This window comes from Stegodyphus dumicola, chromosome X2 (assembly GCF_044657685.1).
Source record: "Stegodyphus dumicola isolate Sdum_Otavi_A_Nest chromosome X2, ASM4465768v1".
Lineage (NCBI taxonomy): Eukaryota > Metazoa > Arthropoda > Arachnida > Araneae > Eresidae > Stegodyphus > Stegodyphus dumicola.
In genome coordinates this window covers 61384519-61398054 of record NC_140781.1, presented here as the reverse complement: position 1 = coordinate 61398054, position 13536 = coordinate 61384519, and the positions used below count along the sequence as shown (strand labels likewise).

Sequence of the window (13536 nt, the reverse complement as noted above, 5' to 3'; positions counted from 1 at the left end):
TAGTACTGTGAAAAATTTTGAAAATATAACGCTGATTTTTGTTGTTTTACTTCTGAATTCGTATTTATTCGGCGTGTTTTTGTGTCTTAATTATCTTGAAATAGCTCAAAATTTAGTAAAATTAGCTGAAGTCTGTGAAATTCAGAGTTCAATTCGTGTTTCAGTATAAGCGCTTATGTAAAATATTTTCTGGTGAAATCAACAGAGAGTTACATAGAATGCAAAGCGAAACGGCAACGAAAATAGAAAAAATATGACCTCTTTAATGGTTCAATTTTCGGAACTCTTTGTCATGGGTACTTTAAAACACTAAATTTGAGTCTATAATAGATATTATACTACAGCAAAGGGTAGTTAAAATTTTCCGTAGTCGATCTTAAATTGTTTCCATTCTTTTTTTCTCACGGTTCTTTATATCGTTTTGATGTTCTTCTATTTCAAAATAATACTTAAGACGTAACTAATGTAGTCATCTGAATTCTTCGAAAAATGAACTGCGCTTCCGTAAGCTTTGCCTTCTGTAAAGCAACAAGTAAAGTATTCTGATTAATTTATGTTTTTTAGGCAAAAAATAAGGCTCCATTCTTTATTTAAGTATCTTTTTTTATAAAATATCCAAAAATTCAGAATTTTTTTGGTAATCAAACCAAAGAAACTTAATTATTTATATACGTGTCGTTTATAAATAATTCCAAAATTACTCAACGTAGGAGAACAGCGTCTTTCACATTTATATCAGGTATTATTAAAAAATGTAGTTTAGAAATTTACAAAAGAGCAGTCAGTCTTGAATATTTCATTTTTAAGATTAACTTCTTTATATTAAGAAATACCTACTATAAAATTATCACCTTGAGTGACATTTTTAAAATAATGCCTCAAATAGAAAATAGATTAAATTTTCAAGCATGAGCTCATTAGATTACACTCGAAAACTAGCTTTAAACTTGTAGAGTCAGTAGGCTTTTTTGAGACGGAGACGCTGGAGACGTGACAAATGTGAATTGCTCTCGCCGGGACTCGAACCCTGGACCTCTAGAGTACGCGAGAATGCAGAAAGGAGGGAGAAAATATCTTATATACTCCCCCTTGCCAAATTCCTGTTGATGACGAATTATCGTTCACCACCTTTTAGTTCGGGCGCCAGTTGTAGAATCATCGGAATTTTTTGAACCAGGAAATGTAAAAAATTTACATTATCCTCGCCGGGACGTGAACCTCGGCCCTCTTGAATACGCTTCGAGTATGCTTCCTATTACACTACAATGGTTTGCGGAAGGAAGGGGGGAAAATACCTCATAAACTCTTAAACTATACACTTAAACTAAACTACAATACAATAGTATTTCTACAATACAGGACAAATTTTCGTTCCACCTTGACTTAGAAACCTGCAACACAAACTGATAAAACCAGTCATGTTATAACGTAGTTCTCCCGCCTTTTTAGCATGCCTACGTAGTGTAGTGCTCGATGCGTATTCGAAAGGTCCGTGGTTCGAGTTCCGGCGAGGACACTGCTCATTTTTCATCTCTTTTGCTTTAAAAAAATCCTAATGACTCTACAGTGTAAAAATACTGAAATATTTATTTAGTATTTAGTTGTTGTTCTAATCTTTCTAAAGGACTTTCGTCTCACCGCATATTTAGAGTGCCCCCATACTTCACAGATACTATACATTTTCAAACATCTATGCCTTCTCCGGGATTTGAACTCGGCCCTTCGGTACTGTAGTCAGAGTTACTGGTGACTAGTGAGGGAGGCCGGGGGCACTTGATGTCTAACATAGGTAAACAGATGCGATGCATGCCCCAGCCCTCTCCAATCCAGAGCAACAGCTCCCAGGAACAACAAGCGAGCCACCCCAGAGTTTATATAGTTTATATATTTTAAGCACAAGAGTCAGAGTCCCCAACCACTATCTCGATTGGGCTTAATCTGGTATTTCAGCTGGAAGATACAACTAAAGAGAATAATGCAACGTAACCCGTGCTTGCTTCCTTATAGTAACTCGATATTTATTAATCAAAGTATTAGGCTAAGTACCGGTCTTCTGTGCTTGTGCGCCTTCGTACGTAACTGCAAGTAAAATATTAATTCAACAACAATCAGCAAGCACTCCAATAGAAAGAAAACATAATCTCAGCACTCCAAGCCTGAATTCCCATCGCTATCTCTTTAGGCTTCGATTCTCGCTCGTTATTTAAATTCACCTGATTTGCATTTTATGGTAGAGTAGACGAAATAGGTAGTGCAGGAAAGATTCAACATAAGAAATAACACATTAATTAAAATAAACCTTACGAAATTTGTGCAGGACGTATTTAACAGTATACAGAGCTGATTTCCAATCCTTATAAAATAAAGGCGTTTACAAGTATTCCGTCACGAAATATAACTGCTTAAATTTTGACTTTAAGAAGATATTTTATTTACCAGATTATAAATTATTGGTGAAATTTAAAGCATTATTAGCTCGTTTTTTGGCTTTAAAAATTATATCTGAGAACCCTTGTGTACATAACCAAAATTTATCTAATTTACAATAACAAGTTACAAAATATCTAAAAGTTTTTATAATCGCTATGTTCAAAATTCAGACAGAGCTTACTTTCATAGTTGCAAGGTTACCTAGTTTTATGAACAAAAATATTATCCACATAAAATCTTACTAAAAATTAATTCGAACTCAGATATTGGTCAAAGTTTTCTGAGAATGTGAAAGATTTCAGGCTGCTTTATGAATCTGCGACACTGAAGGAAAAGTTCCCATTTCTAAAGCAGCAATAAATTTGAACAGTTCTTAACTTTCAGAAAGGCTAGTTGTTTTCTAAGTAAGAATTGGATAATTGGTTGAAGGTAAACAATTGCATTTTTAGGAAACAAAAACAACTTTCTTTGGAAAGTCATGAATACTTTGAATTTCATGAATAAGTATTACCAAAACAGTTGCAATTCTTTTCAAGGCTCGAATAATCATGCTAGTGGCTTTGGCTTCTTTCATAACAAATATTTTTACATGAGCTATTACTCACCTGCTTGCAATAAGGTAGCTAAAAAGCGTGTTCCTTATATGACGTTTCAGAGTTAGTATTTTTAACAAAATAATAGATTTCTTTCTAAAGTGTATGCTGCTGTTACGAAATAAATGTTTTTCATTAGCGCCGTTGCTTATAAGCCCATGAAATAAAAACAGAAAATAGGAAATGTAATTTTAAGATCTCGAACAAAAGAGTAACAGTACTAAATTTTGTAATTCAAAACTGCGGTAAACACTTCAACAAATGATATTCAGTTGAACTCCACACAGCATAATTTCATAGTAATACAATTTTACAATGGGTCTTAATTTATTTTACAGTAGATCTTAAATTGCATATTTACTTAACTGGTGTTGTTTTCAGTCTAACAGTTGGCTGCTTGAGAGTTACGGCGAGTTACCACTTGCTTCTAAAATAAAGAATTTGCGAAAGAAACAAAACAAAAACAAAAACAAACAACAAAAAAAAAAAAAAAAAAAACTCTGAAAGGTTTCAGATTTTAAATTACGTCCAAAAGGGCGTTTTTTCAACGTTTTGCTTGTTACCTTTATTTATTAAAATCATGTTCTACCTACTCAAAGTATAAAATTCAGTTCAACAGCAATATCGTGAATTAATTTTAAAATGAGCATATCTTTAGAATTTCTGATACAGAGTCTCGCGCGCTGGAGATAAAAAAATTTTTTTTCGTACAGTGTTGCCATTGCTCGCTTTGAAATCGTTTAGTTTTTTAATCAAAAATTCATTGAAGTTTTACAAAATCTGAAATCGATAATAAAACAAATTTCAAATTCAAATTAGGTCTTCCACATGCCCATATTCTATGGATGATTACGTTATTAAAATTTTGATGGCTCTGGGTACAGTTGTTTTATCACAGTGCGAGAAACATATATACATTTATGCAGATTCTTCATTATTTAATTTCTTTAAATGTAAGACAGAGCGATAATATATGGTGGCAACAGTTTGAAAAGTGAACCGACATTTAAAGTTTTCAACGGAAAATGCCCAAACGAAATTAATAGCCTTTCATGGCAAACGCCCTTTTGTATAATAATTAAATGTTTATTAACACCACAACTTCCTATTTAAAATAAATACAAAATTCTTAAAGTTTCGCTTCTTGCGAGAAAATTAGCAGCAAGTAATTTGTTTTTTACAATTAACAAAATTATCATGCTCAAAGCATGTAAACACTTTCAATTTCCTCAATTAAACCTCATTTTAAAATACGCTTACTTTTACCGGAATCTCAAAGTCACTGCGAAAAATAGATTTCGGAAACCTCCTATCCTCTTCACATTATAAATTCATTATAAATTGTTAAAATATTGTAAATTACGAATGCATTTAAATTTTGTAAACAATAACACAATGAAGAATAAATCATAAAACTAGAAAGCTTTTTGTTTTATAATTTAATTATGAATTTCAAGTACTGAAAGTTATAAAATGGTGTTGCCAAATAATTAATGCCTTGATCTACCTTTCTATTGAGGAAAATGGTATGATAGTAAGATTTAGCTACGCACTAGAATTTATAGTTATTTCTGCCAGTGTAAAATACGTGTTTTTAAACCTGATAATAATACAAGCTCTACATAGAAAAAGATTTCTAACTCGTTATTTGAACTAAGAAAATGATTCAAATGAGAGAAAATAGGATTTCGTTTTAGACTTAAAAATAATAAACGAAAGGTATAATATTTTGCAAAAATGAGCATTGATCATTGGATTTATTAAAGCTTTCGAACTTAAGCTGTTCAATTTCAATAGCTTGATATATTTTTAAAATGTTTCATAAACTGCGCTATAGGTTAAAAGATTGAAGAATAATATCTATTGCGTAAAAACATGATAATAGTTCCCAAAATTAAGAATTTCCTACAGAAACAAATGAAAGGGACCACGTTAGCGTTATCTAATGTCTGTATACCACTACATCGTCAATTTTTTTCTCTCTTTCACAATGGAAGAAAAATGTAATTGAAAAGTTAATCAAACAAGGGAACTGCACGACGACTGATTTCAAGAACCAGGTAAGTACTGCTTTGAGCAGCCAATGATTTTGAAATTCCTGCTGAAATTCAAAACTAAAGAGCACCATAGGGATATTTTATTCAGTGTAACTGAGAATGCTAATGTCTAAAAATACATTTACTGAATGGCATTTATGTACACCGAGAAAACGAGAGAAATATTGGTTTTTATATTACATTTGTAAGGAATGAGCCTTTTACTAATTTTAACGTGTGGCTAATCCTTAATAAGCCTTTAAGCGACATCGGTATGTCTTCAAAAATGCTACAGATATTTGAGAAGGGCGTAAAAGTCCCTATATTTTAAAATTAAGTAAGATGAACAGAAAGCACACCTGGTGCTTACAAATTGGCCAGCATTTATGGCGAGAACTCATATATAGAAATTCAATATAAAACTAAAAATATAAATAGATAATAGTCAAAGGCTACGCAGAGTACTTTAAACACGAAGTTGGCTCTTAAATCTTCAATATTGTGAAATACTATCGGCAGTTATAATACACAACTGATGGCAGGAGCTCTTATCTTAAAATGGCCTACCTAGCAAAGTCCCGTAGGGATGAATTGATCAGCTATGATGTTTAAGAAAGTGGGAAGTATCCTGTTTTGCTCTACGAAATTGATATGTTTAAGTGTTGTATCGCCACCTTGGCTCACTAAGAAAGTATCGCCCTGAACCCATTTGGGTACCTCTCGCATTCCATTCGAGAGTGAAAGAATCATAGGTTATAAAACGAACGCGATATCGAGTACCCCGAGACAGACACTGTATGAAACATAAATAGAGATTTTTCTGGCTATGCAATTCTATTTGAGTCGTCGGCGATCTAGTACTAAGAATTGCAAGTATTTTTGATGATGTGTAGCTGTGAATATTCATAGCTGTGCTCCGCTGAGCAAGCCGATATTTTGCACAGCCTCTACAGCTTATTAACGCTGCTGTTGAAAGCAACCTTGTCATAATGATCTGGCCTTTCACAAAAGCAAATATTTGTTTCTTTTCGCTACATTAAAAAGAAATAGAACAGGGAATTTGAAATCTTTAATCAGTGTATTATATATATTTTCTACGAACTTTGAATGCGTCACCCATTCTTCGCAGGCTCAATGCGCTAATTTTGTCTGTAATGCGTATACATGTTACTCCAGTATGGCGCTTACATACACATTTTATTTTCGTTATTATACAACACTATCTACCGAGAGGCCGGAACAGCCAGTTCAAGCTTGGATTTCAAGGGTTTCTGATTGTAACACACAGGTGCGTCAGCTCTGATAATCTGATAAGATTGTAATTTTTCGACTTTACGTTATGCCTGCGTTTAAAATTGTTATCCTGGTTAGAAGTTAGAGCTAACTTTGCTTTAAATCAATTATGTATAGTCTTGGACGACTAAACTTAGTTTTAAAGTTGAAACTAAACTGTTACTTTAAGTTACATCGTCACAGGTGGTTGTTGTTTTGCTAAGCAAGAGTCAAACGTCTATTTTAAAATTCTGATTTTATAGAAAGGTTGTTTTAAACCTCTACAAGACTCTGTAGTTCCTGTCAGATGAAGTGATAATACGCCCTAAGTCCGTTAAAAGTTTAGTGCTGATTCATGCTACAAAAGAACCCCAAAATTTATAAATGTCATAAAAAATATCGAGGTTTATCTACTTTAGAAGATACGCTTTCGAGGAGGATATTCATACGAAAACTGCTCTTTTCATTTTGCAAAAGAGGAAAACAAAGGACCCCTAAATATTCAACCTGTTCAATGGCCGGGAACCGAACTTGAGTCTATCCTATTCGGTAGTCTTATTCAGTCAGTTACTTAGAGGACTAGAGAATGAAAATTATGGAATACCGTTTGGTGTATGTGAAGTTAAACTCATACAGTAGCGAAATTCATTGCTGCATATGTAAAACGCCATGAAATATAAAGAAGGATAGGTACCTGCTTGCTGATTACCACATCATGGATATTAATTTTACTCCAAAAGTCATGTAAATGGAAAGAAATAAAATTCGTTTTATATTAAATTTCGAGAATAATTATTATATAATTAATAATAATTATAATTTGAGAACAAAGTAGGTGGGAGTTTCTGGTCTACTTGAATTTAGAAACTTTTCCTATATTAGGGTGCCTTGAAAGAGGTTGAAACTTGTATTAAATTCCATCTTAGGAAAGCTCTCATATGTCTTAAAACTGGGTAGAAAATGCTAACAACTATACATTTAAGTGTACAAATTTAAAACAAATGCAAAATTATTTTATTCGCACTATTTGAGTGGGTTAATATTCATTATTTCTTGATAGTCATACGCAGTGGCTAGCTTACGGAAGACGATCGCAAATGAAATTATTGTATAAAATTACGACGTCTACAGAAATGCTTATAAGAATAAATGTAATATGTGATTTCAGTTAAATGAACTAACATACTATGATGAAAAGATCTTTTACAACTAAAATTCATTAAAGTTTTAAATTAAATATGGACGAAGAATCTGAAAAGATTTTTATTTACGAATGTATTGAAATTAGCTAATACGAGTACTCAAGAAAGTTAACCACTTCAGGATGAAAATGTGCGGGAAAAAATCTTAAACGAATGCACATGAGTCAATTGCTTTGAGATCTTAAGATTGTTGAAAAGCGATTCATCATCCAAGATTTGTTAAAGTACCTTGTTTTCAAGATGAAATATTATGAAACACTTTAGAGCAGATGAAAAAGAACAAGTTCGAAAACATGTTGTTTTGTAAAGTTCATCTGTTCCAAGTCTAGCAGCATCCCTTATTCTCCTTTAAGCTTTTATGAACATTCTGCCTATTGAAATTTTTTATTGCAAGACTGTATCCAACTGCATCCGCGAGCTTTTATTAGTAAATCACTTGTTCAAGTCAGCTGTTTTCAGCAGTAAAAATATTGCATAAAGAAACGAAAAATAAATCAGTGTCAAGTGTGTAAAATGCAACAAATAAGGCGATTTGATTGTCGGCGTTTGTATTTAAAATTTACAAACGCGTCTCTCTTTTTCACTGTTTTTTGTTAAATCAAATTATTTCAAATAGAATAAGAAAATGGAAAGAAGAACTGAAAACTGGCAGCTGAAAGTGTCTAGATTTTTTTTTCTTTATTTTATTCGTGACTTTTATTTTTCCTTGTGATGGAGAAATCACCGGTGCTTCAGAAAAGCCGATACACTTTACTTTACACTTTGTTTGTAAAAATTAGGGTAATCCGATATAACTTTTGAAGGCATTGTTACAAATATGTGCATAAGAAAAGTTACAGATTTGAAGAATCACAAGTGATAAAATTAAATTATATAAACTAGTATAAGTAAAAGTAAAAATAAAGGCATTGGCAAAAATTGATTGGTTTTACTTTTTGATTGAACTATGCATTGTTTTCGGCAAAAGCAAAAATCAGTTAATTGACTCATTTTTAACATAAATTGTTAAACTAAAATAAAGGCCTTTTGAGCGAACACTCTTAGAATAATATGAAAAATTTAAACTCTGTTTTATTTATAAGAGACAGGTGAATAAATTAAATGCTTTAAACAGTTATTTGTTCCTATAGACAGAAGTAAAAAAATGCAGAAAAATTATGCAATTACGATATAAGAATTCATATTAAAAGTTTGGATTTTCAAGCATTAACGTGTTTAATATTTATTCAGTTAAGAATAAGCAGCTTTTAGTCTTGCATTCTTTTTACTTTTTCCTAGGACTTTTGAAATAGATTTGCTTTTATTGTATCGCTACGTTAAATGCAGTATTAAGTACACTCACTTTGTGGGAGTGTACTTTATATTTTGTTAAAATAAAAGAGTCCTCATCTTTCTAGCGATTTGTTAGGCATGAAAAGGTACTTAAAATTTCTTAATTACTAGGCTTTAAAGTAATGTGCGCTAGTTTGTTAAAAATAGCTCATAGACATCAATAAAAATGTATTGTTAAAAACAATCACTGACATTTAAGTAATAGAAAAAGGGGAGGAGAAAGTATGCATAAAATATCATAATGAAACTAAGTATGAATCAAATACTTTACTTTAAAATAAAGTCAATTAATTTATCTTACAAATGAATACAATTTCTTGAGTTTTAAATAATATAAAATAACAATGCGAGGTAAAAATGATCTTATGGCTGAAAATGATTACTTTTGTTTTAACTGGAATCACCCTACGAGTTGTTTAATATGCAGTAATATGAGATGAAATTTATTAAATATGCAATAATATGATTTGTGCATGTTTATGAAAATTTTTCTTCTTTACTTTAAGTTTGATTTATTAAAATTCTTTTAATGTTTTAAATTTAATTTACTTTGAAACAAGTGATAAAATAAGTAATTCTCTTGACGTAATGCGTAGTGTAACTATTTCTTTAAAATATGACTTGAGATGGGTCGAAAGCTTAAATTATTTATATTAAAGTAATACCTAAGAAAAAATTTAATTAATAGATATTTTTCCGTAAATCATTTATTATATTTTCTTTTATTAGAATTGTTCGTAATTCAAGAGCTTTTGAGATAAAAGTGTAATGATGTTTGCGAAGTATCATTTTGACTTTTAAAACACTTTATCTAGATGTACATTTATTGATTGATTAAAGTGTGTTAAATTCTTTCCTTCTCTTCAATAATATGCTAGCTGTATAATATTCCTTAAATTTTTAACTTTAAGGCAGTAATCAGACTTTTTCAAAATAGAAAAAGAAAAGAGAGCGCAAAGAAAAACTAAGATCTGGTAACATTGAAGTTGAACGAACTTCGTTAATGTGAAAATATTATACGCTGATTTCACTGGCCTATGGGTATCCACTCATAAATGGTCGCCATACGTCCGAGCGGATGCATACATCCATACTTATGAGGTGATCTCAAGCACACATACATACCTTATATAAGAAGGTCCGAGTTCAACTTTTGGAATAAATCGTGAGGCTCGGCGAGCAGAATAATACCACCGTCGAGAGAGATGAAGGCATCTGTCCCAATTGGAGAAAGCATATTTGGCTGACTTTTGCAGAGTTGAGAGCCGCTGGCAACCCTGTGCGACAGCATATCTCCGGCAGCGTCCCCTGCTTCAATATTCACTGATTCTCCTGCTCTCTGGGTGTCTGGAGCCTCTTTCTCCTAACTCCTTCTCTCCCTCTCATTACATAGAAGGATTTCGCCTTCTTTCACTCTTTTATCTTTTCTTGTATCGGACCGTCTTCCTATCAGAAAGATCCCAATCCGATGTCACCCTACGGGCGCTGATTTATTTCCAAATTTTCTAGTGCTCTGCATATGTTCCGCCACTGTTAGCGCAGGACTTCTTAACGGAGGGTACACTCCAGTACTCCTCAGTGTACTGCCGTCGAACTCCAGCAACTTTCTGAGAGAAGAACTGAAAGGTATTTTTGACGAAAGATAATCCAATAATTTAATTATCCCTGGAAGAATATCACAACTGTAATAACTTTGAGACAAAAGTTTATTTCCCCCTTTCCCCAGAAATACAAACCACTTTGCGAAATTCTTGAAAAAGTGACTAGAACTAAAAACCAGGTACTTGGGCAGTTTTCTTTCTTTAATTTTATAGTAATAAGACATTTTTAAATCATTCCATAAAGAATATTAATGAATTTATCTTTTTCAAGCAACTTTTTAGAACTTTCTTAGACGTGAAGAGTTAGAGAGATAGTTTTAGAGAAACTTATTTTCTAACTTTGTGAAAGAGTTTTATTTAACTAATACCAGTCGAGAATTGCTTGAAAGTTTTTGAGATAATATTTATGTATTAGATAAAGTTTATTTTCATGATATGTAACTTACAGTTTATAACACGAGAGAGACACAAGTAGCTATCACCGAAAATATGCGCGCAATCAGCTTATCGTTCAAAATTTTAAAATTTGAAGAGAAAGAAATTTCATGTAGAAAATATCTTACAAATCAAAATTTTATGAACAAAAACAAAATTAAGACAGCCTGATTTTCTGTAATATTCAGTGCAGCTAATATTTTTATGGTGGACTTTTAAGAACTATCCATGAAAACCTTGAAATGTTTTGAGCTGAGGGACGTAGCTCTATTTAAAAATTAACTGAAGGTACAATTAACTTTTTAAAACAATATGACTGAGTCACCTCTTGTTACAGATTATGTAACCGTGTTTCTTAACGACTCGTCATCAAACGAGTCGCTCATATTTTCAAATGACACTTTCACAAACTCCCCGACGAACTTAACTCAACAAACTGAAAATGGAACTTGGGAATCTCAAGTCACTCTAGCGTTTAAGACGCTTGCAGTGACTACAATCATTGTATGTGCTGTATTTGGAAATATACTTGTGATTTCTAGCGTCTACCGTTATCACAAGCTACGTATTACCACCAACTATTTCATAGTATCCCTCGCATTCGCTGACACTTTAGTCGCTCTATTGGCTATGACCTTCAATGCCAGCCACATGATTGCAGGCAAGTGGCTCTTCAATCAAACTGTTTGTGATTTTTGGAACTCTTGTGATGTACTTTTCTCAACGGCCTCAATCATGCATTTATGCTGCATCAGCGTAGACAGGTATTACGCGATCATCAAACCACTGGAGTACCCAACTAAGATCACTGGCAAATTAGTAGCTATCATGATTGCATGCGTATGGTTAAGCTCTGGTCTTATCAGCTTCATACCCATATTTTTAGGTTGGTATACAACCAATGATCATTTGACATCCCGAGAAAAGAATCCCGAAATTTGCGAATTTGTGGTAAATAAACCATATGCTATTATCTCTTCCAGTGTTTCATTCTGGATACCATGCTTCATCATGCTTTTCACATATTATAAGATATATGTAGAGGCTGTCAGACAAGAGAAATTCATGTGCAAGTCACAAATGGGGCCGGCAATGATGCATAATAGTGCACGGAATAGTACCGATCATTCGATTGCTCCAAACGTACATGCTCCACCTCACCGCAATTCTCATGGCGACGATCCGGAAAGTGGTCAATCTACTCCTACTAAGAGAAATATCAACAAGATGAAAAGAGAACACAAGGCGGCCAAGACCCTGGGCATTATCATGGGAGCTTTCATTCTTTGTTGGCTACCTTTCTTTCTTTGGTACGTCTCAATAAGTATGTGTGGTGACGCCTGCTACTGCCCTGATATAGTTGTCGAAGTTCTTTTCTGGATCGGCTATTTCAACTCGTCACTGAATCCCATCATCTATGCGTACTTCAACAGAGATTTCCGTGAAGCTTTTAAGGAGACTATACAAACTTTCATCTGTTGCTGCTGGAGGGTCCCTTGCTTGCAGAATGAACGCGCCAAAGCTTTTAACTGTGCGTACAGATCGACTCAGGACATAGGACTTGTCGAGAACAAGTACATCAGGGACTGAAACTATTCCTGTCTCATTGCGTGGATGAAAACATAATGAAGATTTTGAAAAGATTTTCATTAGGTTGGGTAAGTAGTTCTTACACTAAATTCTCATGCTTTCGCTTGATTCTTAATATGCGAGCTATCTGTCAAATTATGTGAAGTTATAAGGACAATGGATGCTTGATTGAGAATTAATTAACAGCCATTTTAGTTCTCATTTGTAAGACATATGACTTGCTGTTGTTTTACCTGTTATTCATTTTAATGACATATGTAGGTTAGTCGTCTATGTCTTTTGGGTTGCAAGACAAAATTGTACTGTATATTTGTAAACAAAATTGAAAACTAAAAGTGATTCATTTGTGCAATTTAAATTATTTAAGTATTGATGAATATATTAGGAGTTACTGTAAGAAAGATGAAACCTATATGTAGAAAAATTCGTAACTCTAAGTTATGATTCTATCTCTACCTGACATTTTGATTTTAATTCTAAAACTATAAAGGTTTACCGCTTAATTTCTGTTTACAATTAAGGTAATATGCTGTTTATTTTCAAAAAATTATTATTAAGGAAAATGTCTGGTAAATAACTAGGATGTATGCTAATCACTTGTCATATGCAATCAGGGGATACAAATTCCACATACATTAAAAGCTAAATTATTTAATATTTTTAAATCTAGGCCAAATTTATTGCTATAAAATCTGATTTTATTACCTTATAATAACATAAAGATAGTCCATTCACAAATTTTTAAGAAGTTTAATTTCTGACATAAGTAAAGCTGTACGATTCATTAATCAAACTTGTATAATATTTTTTTCTATTTAATTGTAAAAAAGAGAATTAAATGTATTGAACTTATTGAATTATTAGATAATTGCCTCAAATCTTGTAGAATTTAGATTTTGGGCCCTGTGTTCTGAAGAAATAATTACAGTCTTAGGCACATTTATTACAACGGAATACAGAGAAATCATTATATATTGCAAAAGTGTTTGTTTTACAAAATGTATGTATTGGATTAAGGTAATGCTTAATTATTTCAATCCAAGTT

The 13536-nt window shown here is 32.5% G+C and overlaps 2 protein-coding genes across 8 annotated transcripts in view; one reads left to right on the top strand and one right to left on the bottom strand.

The window, feature by feature from the left end:
* LOC118184677 (uncharacterized) overlaps positions 1 to 10184 on the bottom strand; it is a 121652-nt gene extending 111468 nt beyond the window's left edge. The window contains exons 1-2 of one of the 4 annotated variants that reach the window (XR_004757473.2): positions 9991 to 10129; positions 3385 to 3450 (exon numbers count right to left, since the gene is read on the bottom strand). The gene's annotated coding sequence lies outside the window, so the exon portion shown is untranslated. Of the gene's footprint in view, positions 1 to 3384; positions 3451 to 9990 lie in introns of all 4 variants that reach the window. The other 3 variants (XR_015039132.1, XR_015039130.1, XR_015039131.1) reach the window with 3 other exon arrangements.
* Positions 10185 to 11062: 878 nt separating this feature from the next.
* The window catches only part of LOC118184676 (octopamine receptor beta-2R-like), a 259732-nt gene continuing 257258 nt past the window's right edge, over positions 11063 to 13536 (top strand). For all 4 annotated transcript variants that reach the window (XM_035354383.2, XM_035354382.2, XM_035354384.2 and 1 more), the window contains exon 1: positions 11063 to 12559. In XM_035354383.2, the coding sequence (XP_035210274.1) occupies positions 11214 to 12491 (1278 nt within the window). In that variant the 5' untranslated portion in view covers positions 11063 to 11213 and the 3' untranslated portion in view covers positions 12492 to 12559. The remainder of the gene's footprint in view (positions 12560 to 13536) is intronic.